The sequence below is a fragment of the Nycticebus coucang genome, chromosome 5, assembly GCF_027406575.1.
Source record: "Nycticebus coucang isolate mNycCou1 chromosome 5, mNycCou1.pri, whole genome shotgun sequence".
Classification (NCBI taxonomy): domain Eukaryota; kingdom Metazoa; phylum Chordata; class Mammalia; order Primates; family Lorisidae; genus Nycticebus; species Nycticebus coucang.
The window spans coordinates 46,913,943-46,927,369 of NC_069784.1; the positions used below are offsets into that span (position 1 = coordinate 46,913,943).

Genomic DNA, 13,427 nt, shown 5'->3' on the forward strand with positions numbered 1-13,427 from the left:
CACTGGGTCTTAGAGTTAGAAAAGGCACCCAGAAATCCTGCCACTATCCTTCAAACATCCAGTGCCAATTACTCCCTGAGTCCCAGTTTCTTCATCATAAAATGAGGGGAGTGTTTGATCTCTAATCTCAAAGTTTCATTCAGACCTCTCCCAAGAGTAGGAAAGAAGGCTTTCCCAAGGAACAGACTCTTAGCCTTTAGTTACCCATGTTCCCAGGTGTCTCTCTAGCATCTGAGTCCTCTGCTCCTCAGTCCCAGCCATGCCTTACCTGTTTCATAGTTCACAGGCACATCTAGGGCTCCATGTAAAACTACTAGGTGGAGTCAACAGCAAAATACAGATTTTAGGTAATGTTTCTTATCTTTTTTGCCCCCTTTCCACCTTGGAACACAGGTAGAATTTTGAGATCTTCCTGCAAGAACCTTTAACAGCCTTTAGCTACCAAATAAACAGCTCTACAGACAAAGGGAAATGCCTTGATCTGTCAGGGTTATTTTGTTGAATGAGTGTATGGCAATTTTACTTATGAAAGGAGACAGCTGGCAGGAGAAATCTACATTGTTCAGACTTGTGCTTTCTACATTTTGTTGTTGTTTCTGCTATGCTTTTCCCATTCAGACCAGGGTGCAAGCTTATTCTTAAGCTAACTTTAGCAAGCAAAAGCCTACTGCAAAGTAGCAATAATGGGGGCTGTCAGGCATGTAAACTTAATGCATGTAACAAAACTTTGAAGATGGAGCCCTGCTAACACTCTGTAACCTCCTGTTGAATTAAGAGTGTTGGAAACTCTGTTGTGGATTTGGGAGCCCTTCTCCCAGCAGCCATGATTTTAAATGCTATTTACAATTCCTCTGCTCTCCTCTGGACCTATTCAACCAAGTCTGCAGATCACTGGAGGAGACATCAGCCCTTAACAATACATTCTTGGGAAAGAAGAAAGAGACTTTTGCCTAAGGAAGTTTCTTCTAAGAAGGGATAAGAATTATCCCAATGATGTAACTTGTAACATAGTTGCTAATTTTTCCTCCTTTCCATACTTCCTTCCTCATTTTTTTCCAAGCTTCCTATCCTTATTTGTTCATATGAAATTAATACTTGAAGTTGATAGGGTTGGCTTTAGCTTTGGAACTTTTGCTTTGGAAGTTGATGTTTCCCTTGATTCTTGTAGGAATTCCCAGGGATGTGGAATGACTTTCTCCTGTGAATCTCGTCCATTCTCAGTGTGTACCTGACTTCCTGCAAACACTGTTCATAATAATACTTTTGTTTTTTAATGTTGGGGACTTCAGCTACCCTGTTTTCCAGAAAATAAGTCTTACTTTAAGGTGTGCTCCCAAAGATGCGCTAGGTCTTATTTTCAGGGGACGTGTTATCTTTCCTGTAAGTAGGTCTTATTTTCGGAGGATGTCTTATTTTCGGGGAAACAGTGTACTTGCAGACTCTGCTGAAAAGCAGAGGCTGTCTTGGTAGAGAAGCTCTGAGAGAGCTGCAGGGCCAAAATTGTGGGGTGGGTGGTGTCCTGGGCACCTCCGAGCACCCATGGCGGCGCACCAGGTGGCGCTGCTTTGCCGGGCGGAGGCGTGGAGGGGGCAGGAACTAGTCCTCAAACATGTCCCCCTTGAGTCAGCACCCCTTGCTAAAGATAAGTATTCCTTTGGGTTTCAGCTCTTTCTCCCCGAAAAAGAGAATTCCCAAACTAGAGAAGCAGGTTTCATTCATCTGCTGAATGAATTCATTGGTCTTCCTTTGGGTTGTCACGTTGGGGTCTTGAACCAAGGAAAGTGGCGGGCGGAGCGGGGGGGACCGGGGTCTTGGGATTTCTGGCGAGGTCCGTTCACACCCATTTCAACGATGGTGGAGCGATAAGTGAATAAAGAGTACCCCAACTCGGAGGCACCTACAGGGCACCGAGAGCCTGCGGAGGCCATCTGCAGGTGGGCGCGGGGCCTGGGTTTCCACACACAGGCGGAGTCCTTCAGGCAAGGGCTGGCTGCAGTCACACCCAGGCCTCCCGGGTGCATCCTTGTCCCAGAGGAGATCCCTGGAGCGCTGGGAAAGGTTTTCTGCGCTTGGCTTCTGTGCCTGATAGGCGGCCATTGGGGGAGCCCGGTTCTGAAACCGTACCGCACCCACTGCGGACCTCCCGGCCCCTATACAACAGGAATCTCATAGGAAGGCAGCAGGCTGGGCGCTGTAGTACCATAGCCGCCAAGTCCGCGCCAGCAGGCGCGCCCCACAGCCCTCCCGGGACGCGGGCACGCGCGCCCGGCCTCCCGCCGGGAGCCCCGACTGGCCGCAGCCGGCGCGGTCCGGGCCCGGGGGTGGGCTTTAGTGAGGAGGCGGAGCCAGGTCCGCCGCCGGTGTCAGGTTGCTCCGGTAACGGTGACGTTTCGCGGCGTGGGCGGGGCCAGCACGCAGGTTGCATATTTTAGGAAGTGAGGAGGAGGCGCGGGCTGGAGCTGCGGCGGGGCCTGGAGCACAGAGCAGTGGCTGGAGGAGGCGGACACGTGGCAGCAGCAGCGGTAGCAGCCCCGGCGGCGGCGGCGGCATCGGTCGAGCCGCCGACCGCCCTCCCTTCCTCCCTCCCTCCCGCCCCGCAGCAGCCCTAGCTCCCTCCACTCGCTCCCCGGCCCCGCGCGCTCTGCCGGGAGCTGCTCTTTTCTCTTCCTTCTGATTCTCAAGCGACAGCACCCGGCGCCGGGCACCGAGCACCGCCACCATGGGGAAGGGGGTGAGTATCCGGCCATCCCGGGGAGGGGGCGCGGGAGCCCTGGAGGGGGAAGCGGAGGAAGAGGAGGAAGTCAGGAGCGCGACCGCAGCCAGCGGGAGGCGGCGGAGGAGGAAGCGGCGCGGGCTGGCAGCGCCGCGCGGCTTAAAAGACGACGCACTTGGAAATGGAGCGCAGTGGCCGGGGCGGGGGCGGGGAGCGCCGGGGCACCGAGGGCGGCAGCGCGGGCGGTGCGCAGACCCCGCGTCGAGGCTGCGGGCCGGCCGAGCGCGCCGCGGGGCTCCCCGAGGCGGCTCTCGGGAAGCCGCGGGGCCAGGGCGGGAGGAGGGCGGGCGGCGCGGGGCGGCCCCGGGACGGAGCCGGCCGGCGGCGGCATCCCCGAGCCTGCTGCCCTCCCTCCGATCGCTCTCACCTTCCTTCTCCTTCCTTTTTGCCTCCTCCCTCCGAGCCGGAGGAAAGGCGCGCTCCTCCCCTTCCCCTGGGGCGCTCCGCCGGGGCCCCTCCCGGGCTGCCGTTCCCGCCGAGGCCGCCACGGGCTGCCGTTCCCGCCGCGGCCCCGGCCCCGGCGCCGGCGGGGGCAGCCTCCGGGTCGAGGCCGCTTCTCCCGGAGGCGCCGGGACTTAATCGGCTCCCCGCAGAGACGGCCGCCCTCCCCTAAAGCAAAAACTGGCTTCCCCTTACTGCGGAGCCGGCCCAGCAGGCTGGTGCCAGAAAGGGTGTGCCTTCGCCGCCCTAAGATGGCCTTTAAGGTATACTTTCGAGAGCTTTCGTGGGCCTCTTCCCGTAAACGCTCGAAGCGCCTGTCGCCACGGGAATTGTCATCTTGACGGTGGGGAGGAGCGTGCAGGATTTTTGGAGGGACGAACGTGAAAGGAGGACAGACCCGTTAGGGCCTCTGGGTACAATAACCCCGAAAGAGGACTGGAGGCTGTGGACGATCCTCGGGTGTAGGAAATGTCCTGCTGATTTCCAGCGCCCGGACTCACCATAGAGCGGTCCCCGAAGGAAACGAGGGGTCTCCGGGCAGGAGAGTGGCGCGGAGCGCTGTAGGGATACCGAGAAGATGCCTTGTTCTTAGGCTTCTGTAGTGAAGCTCTGAGTACCTATAGCCACTGCAGGAGGCTGGGTCCCGGACCCCAACGGAGCCAAAGTCTAGTTGAGAAAAATTTACACAAAATAACCAAAAAAATTCATGGGATGAAAATGACCAGGTCATGAGCAGACAGGTGGAGCGAGTCCACTCCGTCATCTCCAGGGCTTAGCGCAGTGTGAACACCCTGCAGCACTTTGGAGGTCCTAAGGCTCCTGGTGGGGACAGAGTGATGGCAGCAGCAGAGACAGGCTGCGTTCTTTTGGGACTCTAAATGGGTTTTGAAGGAGGTAATTGAAAGGCTTGGACCTGATGGAGAGAATAGGGACAAGTGAGAACACACAACTTGTATGGCCTTTGAAAACATGGGCTGAGGAGGGCTGGTTGCAGTGAAAAGCTTCAAAGCAAAGAGCTGAGAGCCAGATGTGGGAGACCAGGGTAGTGGCCTGTGCTTGTACACCACCATGAAACCCTGGGTCATTCCCATAAACGAGCTCTTTTAAGCTGAATCTTTTTTCTCTTAACCGCCCCCGCCCCCCCCCCAAAAAAAAAGAAACAAAAAACACAGTTTATTTCCTGAGCAGAGATATTACTGATTTGGGGTGAAAGAGAGATCATAGATGTATACCTGAGGCCTGGGAAGGTGAAGTGACTTGCTCAAGGTCAAATGATTGGCAGGTGACAAACCAGCCATCCCTGATTTCCTGAACAGCTTGTGGTCTCCTGAGCCTGAATGTTTAATGTTAACCTTGTATACTGAGCTGTGAAGTTACTCTTGGGTTGAAACTGGGGCATTTGCAATGTTGAATTAATAGGCGCTGGAGATACTGGGTAACTAAGCTATGTGCGTACATCTAGATATCTCTATTAGAACCACAGATACCTATGCACAGCAGTGGTACAATAGTAACGCACCTGAATAGTTCCTAAAGGTTCAACCCAGACATCTCACAGGTCCTAAAAGTATCTAGTAGTTAGCAAACACAAGATGAATTTACAGCTGGTTAGCACAGGATGGTATAGTACTTGTCTGCTGGTTATTTTGAGTGCTCTGATGCATTGAACATTACATTGCATGGGTGTGTGCCTGTATTGTCTACCTCAGTGACTTACTGTGATAGTCCAAAATGTTCAGAAGAATATTTCATGCTCAAATGTTGGGATTTTTCCACAGGGGGATTAAAATGTGGGTGGAGTGGTGACTAAAGCCCTGCTGATAATTGGTTAACCAGGAAGCCTGTGCCGGCAGCTTTTTTTAAGGTCATTGTTAATTTCTTCCCTTCTTAGTACCATTTGTGGCCTAGGTTTTGATGATGTTTCAGGTGATTTTCTATGTCCTTAAAAGTCTAGTTCCTAAGCATTGTAAGAAAATGAAAGAACAGCTCTTGCTGAATCATTCCTGGATGAAACGGGATTTTGTCCTGCTTTTTCTTACTGAGTATTTTTGCCTGGTGACTTGGGGCATAAATCTTCAGCTAGGCCTACCGCCCACGATTGCTTATTTCACCAACGGTATACACCGTAACTGTTTAGAAAGGCAAGAAACTTTCTGTTTTCTTAAGTTTATACTGAAAGATGAAAGTGAGAGGGTCTCACCCAATCTTTCACTATAGTTCCAGATTTGGTTTAACGTTAAACTTAGTTACCTAGTAAAAAAAAATCATAGCTTATGAGAAAAGTGATTTAAAGAGGGTTAGGGAAAAAAGGTTCAGGTGAAGGTTGCACAAGGGATACACAGGTCAGCAGAAATCCCAGTTGTAGGGTAACGTTATCAGCTGCCCTTTTGGAGCTCAACTTGAAAGTGTGACTAAATATCCTCTGGCTGCTATAAAGCTAGTACTTTAGACCTAAAAGATTGTAAGGCAGAGTTCTCAGAGTGGAAAATTGCCCGGGCCTGGCCATGGGCAAATGGAATAGCTACAGGAGGAACTAGCACCCACCACTGGGGGGCAGAGAAGCCGCCTCACGGTTGCCTGGCCCTGTGCCTGCCTTAGAGTGTAACAATCACCTGCCTCTTGGTTCTTTCTGTACCCTCTTCCGTGGGTGTATCCCCTCTGGGTAACTTGCTGTTGGTTAATTTGTAGTGTTCTTTCCCAGTAAGTTTGTAACACTATAGTGACTCACCTCTGGGTAGGAGGGTAGGAAAGAGGTAGGCCTGCATCATAAATCCAGGAGACAGAGAGAGAGAGAACTAAACCAAAGAGCCCAAAAACCAACCACAAGAAAAAAATTCAGGGCGATGTTTATCCAGACGAGGGCTAACACTTACAATACACAGATTCCTAGGAGTGTTATCTCTAAATTGCATTTAAAAATAATAGTGAATTCAACATGTTAAAAGCACATTGGACTTGGCATCTGCCCATCTCCTTTCTAGTCCCCTTCAAAATCATTGTTTTCTGATTATTTTAGCAATAAATGAAAAGATGTGACTTTCCGTTCTAGTCAGGCTCTGTTCATTAAATTATGTCTAAACTTAAGGATGAGAAAGGCTTTAAGTCAAATAGCGTTGAAGGATTCTATTTGGGAAAGTAAATAAAATCAGAGTCTTCACTTAAACAGATTTAAAAAGAATTAAAAAAGCCTGGAAGCTTCAGTTTGTCACCTGGCCCTGGGTAGGATGCTCACGCTGAGGAGCGAGTGGCTAATCCATGTTCTGTTTGTGCGGCGTTCTGCAGGGGCCACCTAATTGGTGGCTGTGGTTGGGGCTTACAAAGGTACAGTAATTAAAGCGGAGAGAAGATCAAATCCTTGCAAACTGAGTTTGCTGTTCATCGATAAACCCTTTTAAAAACTAGGGAACAGTTTTTCTTCTATCCTGAAAAACACATTACAGATTGTAAAATTACAGATTGTTAAAATTGCCCTTCATAGGAAAGCCAAGTGGAAGTGTCCAGTAATTGATACTGCTGACAACTGTTACGTTTGCTCAAGAAGCAAATCTATTTAATAGCATTTTAGAATTTTTCTCTGCTTTCACTTTCCAGGTAAAGGACTTTGTCGTGGTTGATAATCATGTATACATTTTTTAAATCTTGCAAACCAGAATGGACTTTTCAACCTTAGGTGACAAGAAGGAGCTTGAATATTTGTGCTGTGCTGCCTTCTGCTAGATGCCCAGGGCTCCCTGCCAGCCCGCAGGCCCGAAGAAGAAACAAGAGTGTCAGATCAGATGGGCTCACAGTAATCAGAGTGGCTGGGTTTGGACAGCAAAACACTGGGCAGAATGTTTCCCATCCCTGCCAGAGCTGCCCAGTTCTAAATTATGTTGAACAATACATGTCCAGTAAGTGATAATGTAAAGTAGAGAGGACTTTAGAATCTACTAACTCATTTTAAAAACTCTCCTTCATTTATATATTTTTAGAAAAGGGTATGTAACCGAGTCAGGTCTGAACTTTCTCACATTGCTATGAATTGAGTGTATGAGAGGAAGTGTGTTCTTTGGCAAGAGTCAGAGACTGTTCTTTGCATATGACTCACCTCATTAGCTGTGCTGAAATCTGTTGTCAGGAATCCACAAGAAGTTCTTCACATGTATTTGATGTTTAGATTAGCAGATTCTGTTAGTGAGGTGCCTTACCCTTTACTTTTCTCTCTGGTTTGGTTTCATGTGGGTCCCCAGCAAAGGGATTTCTGACCCATAGACCTCACGCCTTAGGGTTTTTTGGTGTGTGTGTGTGACTTCACAGTGAAATACGTCTGAACATTATTTCTTTATCTGGTTCTATCAGACCCATTCAGTGACAGCTGCTGGCTATTTTGGTGATGTGACAAGTTGGTTCAGGGCGGCTTGGGCTTTGTCTTTGGGACTCCTGATTCTCAGGCTTGGTGGATTAGTGAGTTCTGGGGTTTGACTTCTCCTTCTGACCTGATCTCAAGGTGAGAGCAGAGCCCTAAAGCAGTTGGGTGTTTATCTCCTTATCTCTATTTGTGGGGTTCCCTACCCTTAATCCTCTGTGTGATGCTTCCATGGCACCATTTATTATTATTGTTATTGTTATTTCAACTTGTGACATTTCTCTAGGGCTTTGGGAGCTTTGATCCTCTTCAGCCTGGCAGTCATTTTGCTTCCGAGCCTCAGCTTCAGAATGCTCAGGACTTCAGTGAGAGTTGATTTGGTTCCCTTGTAACATTCGTGTGGTTATTAATCTGTTGTCTCTCGAGCCAGAGTGATCTAACCAAATGGAAAAAAAACAAACAAAAAAGACAGGCTAAGGAGGATACCAAGCAGAGAGAATTAAGAAATAAGCAGAAAATTTTAATTCTTCATAACCCAGGAACCTAATGTAAAGTATCCTATTCGAAAAACTAAACTTTTTTATCTGTTTGTCATTGGACAAAGTACATTTTTTTAAGAGAGGGCAAATCTAAAGGGTGTTGGTTCTTTTACACATTTTAAAATTGTAAGTTTTGAATGGTCATAGATATATACTAGCTATTGCAGGTAGGTAGGCTGGCATGTTCATTAAGAATTAACATGCAGGCAGATTGGAGGGAAGGTTACTTGTGTTCCTTCTGCACCTGGGGAGGGAGCCTGCCGGCTAGTTCTCTTTGTACCCTGCTAGCTGATGGGCTGCCACCCAAGTGTGGAGATACGAACTGGGCGCACAGAGGTATCTACTGCTCTGGCCTTGCAGGGTTATAGTCTCCAGAATGCATATTAGGGTGAGTGAAAGAAGGCAAATGGTGGTCCCTCAGGGTCACCTCCTCTGCAGAGACCTGCTCCTGCATGGAGTGTTGCCTCGAGGCCGGAGCATAGCCGTGAGTGTGTGTCCTCTCTCAGCCCTACCAGCGTCTCTTAGCCTTCAGATCCCTGGTTATAAAAGTCCTTGTATGTCTAACTAAACCACTTAGTCATTTAGGAGCAAATGGAGCTATAATGAACTGGGCTTGATCATTTTTTTGACTATTATTAATAAAATGAAATGAACAGTAACTCCAAATAAACTTTTTTCCGTTAAGATGTGAAGAGTTTTCATAGGAAATTAAAAATGGCAGTAAGGTGTATGTTAATCAAAACCAAATTATAATCATAACCTTCATGTAGCACCTTGTAGAATATCCTTACACGCACAGTTTTGTTTGATTTAATATATAATCTAGGAAAATTAGAAAGTACCTCCCTTTGCCTTTGACATTAAGGATAGCCCAGACTACAGGACCTCTGGGCAGCCATTTAAAACTATGCCTTGTGTCACATGAAGTGATGAGGAACAGGGACTTGTTAGGGAATCGGAGATTCCTGCCCACCTTTACATTGATAGCTGCAAAGCTTGTGAGCAAGACCTGCCAAGTTGAGTCCAGAGGTGCCTTTTCTGCATATAATCTTCTGCATTTGGGGCAGTTATTTTTGCCATACTTATGGCCTTTTTTGCTAATCAAAAGCTTTTTGTTGGGCGGAACCTGTGGCTCAGTCCGTAAAGGCGCCGGCCCCATATACTGAGGGTGGCGGGTTCAAACCCGGCCCCGGCTGAACTGCAACCAAAAAATAGCTGGGCGTTGTGGCGGACGCCTGTAGTCCCAGCTACTCGGGAGGCTGAGGCAAGAGAATCACTTAAGCCCAGGAGTTGGAGGTTGCTGTGAGCTGTGTGATGCCATGGCACTCTACCGAGGGCCATAAAGTGAGACTTTGTCTCTACAAAAAAAAAAAAAAAAGCTTTTTGTTTGTGGGTTTTGAAAATAGTATGGTTTTTAGGTGTTTTGTTTTCAGATTTGATGGTTCCTTGACTAATCAGATATCAAAATGCCTTCTCTAAGGTTCTTTATTAGTTAGATCAAGTATAATTGCCACTCAAGGGATAAGGAACGGGGCTGAATGTTCAAGGTCATGTAGCTGACATACGGTAACACTAGAATGCCTTGGAGCTGTTAAAAGCGCCATCAACAGACCTGCCTAAAAGGAGTAGGAATCTCAAATTCATAACCTCTAGACTTTTTCAGGAAGAATTTCAGAATTCTGAGGTTTTCTGAGGTCCCTCCTGGCCACAGGACAATGTGCGATGACGGGGTGGGAACTCTGGCCAGAATATCCGTAATGCACAGTTGAGAAAGCCTTTGAACCTTGTCCATTAGAGGTTAGTGGTTAGGATGGGTATGAAGACCCTCGGCTTCAGCTTGTGCAGACCTCAAGCAATGTACCTCCGGGATGGAACCTTCTTTCCTAAAGCAAGACTTGGTTCTTTTTTTTTTTCCTACTTATTTTGGGATGTCATATCTGTCCCTCCTCAGACCTCTCTAAACAGTTAATTACTATCGAAGGAGCATCTTCAGCTCTAGTAAATCTTAGGGGTGTCTCTCTCTCATTGTGAGATTCAGTATATGCTTTTAAATGAGTGAGTCTTATTACATGTTTTAACCCTGGTTCCTGCTGTCAAGGATTTTCTCACCTCTTGGGCACCATCTTCTGCTGCTCAGATAAAATAGTAGCAAAATTCGTAGTTGCTCATGGAGAGAATGGAATCCCTGTGAAGCACAAGGTGAAATCCTGACACTGTCTTACACTGTGTCGCAGTGGGCACGCCCTGCCCTTGTCATGACTTTCCAGTTCCTAAATTAGAGTGGAAAGAAAAAGAGAAACCTGTCGCCCAACTCACGTCATTTCACAAGTGGTCTTTCTGAAAGTGGCGTAACCTGTTGAGGCCCCCCATTGTACCTTTGTTATCGATGCTCCAGGGGTGGCATTGCATGGTGCTCACTCCTGGGAGTGGGAAATAATTGGGATTTTCTAATTGGAAGGGTAGGAATTGATGTGGCCATTGCCCAAACCAGGAAGGTCACTGAGGCTGACTGAGGAAGCTTCATTTCCCCTTCTCATGACCCTTTTCCTAAATGCTTTTAAAAGAAATCCAAAAGCAAATGTTGTCTTAACCCATTTTCCCCACCCCCATGGACTTTTTCCATCACCATCAACTTTTTCAGCTTTGAAACCATGGTAGCTGAGACTGATAGGGACTTAAGTCATATTTTGTTCCCACCAGGATAAGCTGATATTAAATGTCTTATATCAAAATGTATAAGCTGCCTGGTTCTTTTGGACAAACATTGTCAAGTGAAAAAATTAAAGTTTTGAAGAAAAATCAGTTTCACCTATTAATACTTTTCCATGTCTTTTAAGACTTCCATGCCTCATTTAAAACGATGCCTTCTATAACATGACGGGATGAAGAAAGGGAGAGTTATTAGGGAAGCTACATTCATTCCCAGCGAACTTTACCATCTGATGGCTGCAAAGCTGTGGACAAGACATTTATTTTATAAATAAGGCCACATCCAAGGCCTGGCTGCCCCAGTCATTTCTTTTGGAGTGGAAAATATGGGAAGTCTGCACATAATCAAAGCATGCAGATGGTGAGGGTGAGGGGTTTAACTCTTGATTTTTCATTTATTTAAATATTTTAATGATACTCAACTTGCTTAAAAAGAATTTATAAACTGTATTTTAAAAATCAATACAAACTGGCCACATAAGTCTTTTTAGAGCTCCTTAGTTCATGTTTTTAAAATTGAGTTTAAGTGTTGTTCCCGTTAAACGTATGAAAGAAGTGCAACTTGAGACTATGGTGCTTCTCTGGTGGAAGCTCCTTTTCTGTCTTTTCCTTTTGTTTTATTTGTTGGTTTGCTTTTCGTGTGTGTGATTATTTTTCATTTTAACTCTGGCACCAAGAGCTATGCTTGAAGGGCACTTACCAGTGTGGTTGCTCCATCATGGAGAGAATGTCAAGAATGTTGACTATCTTTAGACTTGGTTCGTTCTTAACAGATAAGATAGAAACTAAAGAACCCACTCTCTGGAAGAAGTTAATAGTCCTGTAACACTGTACAGGCAACCACAGAAGTTAAACAGTGGAAATACTAAAAGAGTCTCGACATGAGGGCGACACCAGTGAGTTTGAAGAAGGATTTCTCTTCGGAGTATTAAGAAAAAGTATTTTCAAATTCAAGTGAATATTACATTTTATTTGCTACTATTTTAGTTATGACTGAAACATGCATACTCTTTTTTTTTTTTTTTTTTTGAGACAAAGGCTCACTCTGTCACCCTGAGTATCAAGGCTCTACTGAGTCAAAGCTCGCCGCAACCTCAAACTCCTAGACTCAAGCGATCCTCTTGCTTCAGTCTCCCAAGTAGTTGGGACTATAGAGACACTTACTGCAACACCTGGCTGATTTTTCTATTTTTAGTACGAGACAGGGTCTCTCCCTCTTGCTCAGGATGGTCTTGAACTCCTGAGCTCAAGCAATCCACCTGCTGCATCCTCCCAGAGCTCTAGAATTACAGGTGGGAGCCACTGTGCCTGGTCTAACATGAATACTTTTTGATTTTCTTTTATTTTCATTTTAGCACACTAAAATTATAATCTAGACACAGAGTTCCTGGTGATCACTTTAGTAGCTGGGAATATACTTCTACGAATTAGAAATGGGTAAGGGAGAGGGACCGAATAACAATAATAGTACCACATACCATCCTTTTTACAAATAGTGCTCCTGACTACATTTTGGCCGTTCCTAAGCTGTAGTTGTGGGAGGCAGTCTGAGGGGTGGGGGGTGTTTGGAATGAGGGCCCTCTTCCCTCCACTAAGCTTTGGAGCACCAAGTTCAGGCTTTGTGTAGATAAGCTCAAGAATTTTCAACAGGGGGTTGGGTAGCGGAACAACCTAAATTTAAACTATAGAATCAACATTTTCTCTAAAAATTGTTCCAGTTTCAAGAAGCGTAGGTGGATCCTGTGAGTTATGTGATAATGAAACACGCTTTTCCTACATCCTGCTTATGTCAAAACATTTCCAGCGGCTTTCATTTTGGAGGCTTTATTTTCAGGCTGTAGATTGGGGTGGGGGACTCCTTTTTTTTAATCGATTATGTAAAGAATTTTAAAGACTTGTAGACTGACTTTGACCTTTTTTTAATATGAGAAGATGAGAAAGGTCAGTCTTCTGTAAGCACTAAGGATATTTAAATTTGATATGTGATGGCTTCATTCAAAGTGAAGAATTTAAGCATAATATAAAAGTAACCAGCATTTAGATGTATTATACATCTAATCCTCTCAAAAACAGTAAGTGAGATTGGCTCTATTTTTATCTTCATGCTCTAGAAGAGGTCATTGAAACGTGGAGTTAGTTGACTTACTCAAGGACACACAGCTGCTAACTGGTGGAGCCCAGGATTTTAGCTCAGGCCTCTCTGATTCAGAATGCAATCTCTTAAGTACTGTGCCATACTAGAAGTTAATAATGTAATGGTAAGTTCATTCTTTCTGTGAGGAAGCCCGAAGACTGCAGAATAGGGATTTTGATAGCACAACACTCCTCAGGCATCCCATATGGAAGTGGCTTGGGAGGGCCATCTTGAGGCCTACTGTCACTTTCCCCCCTCTAATGCCTTCAGGTGGGGATGTCATGTCTTGAGCTAATGACGGCAGAATTAATAGTAGATTGTTGGTTTAGGCAGTATGCAGTATAAGCTCATAAATTTTCATGGATATTATTCCAGTGATGTCCAAATGATGGCTGTCCTAAAAACTATCAGAATTCCGTGCTCCAGAATCTTCGGTTTCAGATGCTGTTCATAACTCACAGCCATGCTTTCCCCACATTCTCCCGT

The 13,427-nt window shown here is 46.3% G+C and overlaps 1 protein-coding gene and 1 long non-coding RNA gene across 3 annotated transcripts in view; one reads left to right on the forward strand and one right to left on the reverse strand.

The window, feature by feature from the left end:
* Positions 1-13,418, reverse strand: part of LOC128585914 (uncharacterized) — a 122,265-nt gene extending 108,847 nt beyond the window's left edge. For both annotated transcript variants that reach the window (XR_008380141.1, XR_008380140.1), the window contains exon 1: positions 3,141-13,418. This is a non-coding gene — a long non-coding RNA (uncharacterized LOC128585914). The remainder of the gene's footprint in view (positions 1-3,140) is intronic.
* Positions 2,385-13,427, forward strand: part of ATP1A1 (ATPase Na+/K+ transporting subunit alpha 1) — a 30,731-nt gene continuing 19,688 nt past the window's right edge. The window contains exon 1 of the mRNA XM_053591330.1: positions 2,385-2,731. Coding sequence (XP_053447305.1) covers positions 2,720-2,731 — 12 coding nt within the window. The 5' untranslated portion in view covers positions 2,385-2,719. The remainder of the gene's footprint in view (positions 2,732-13,427) is intronic.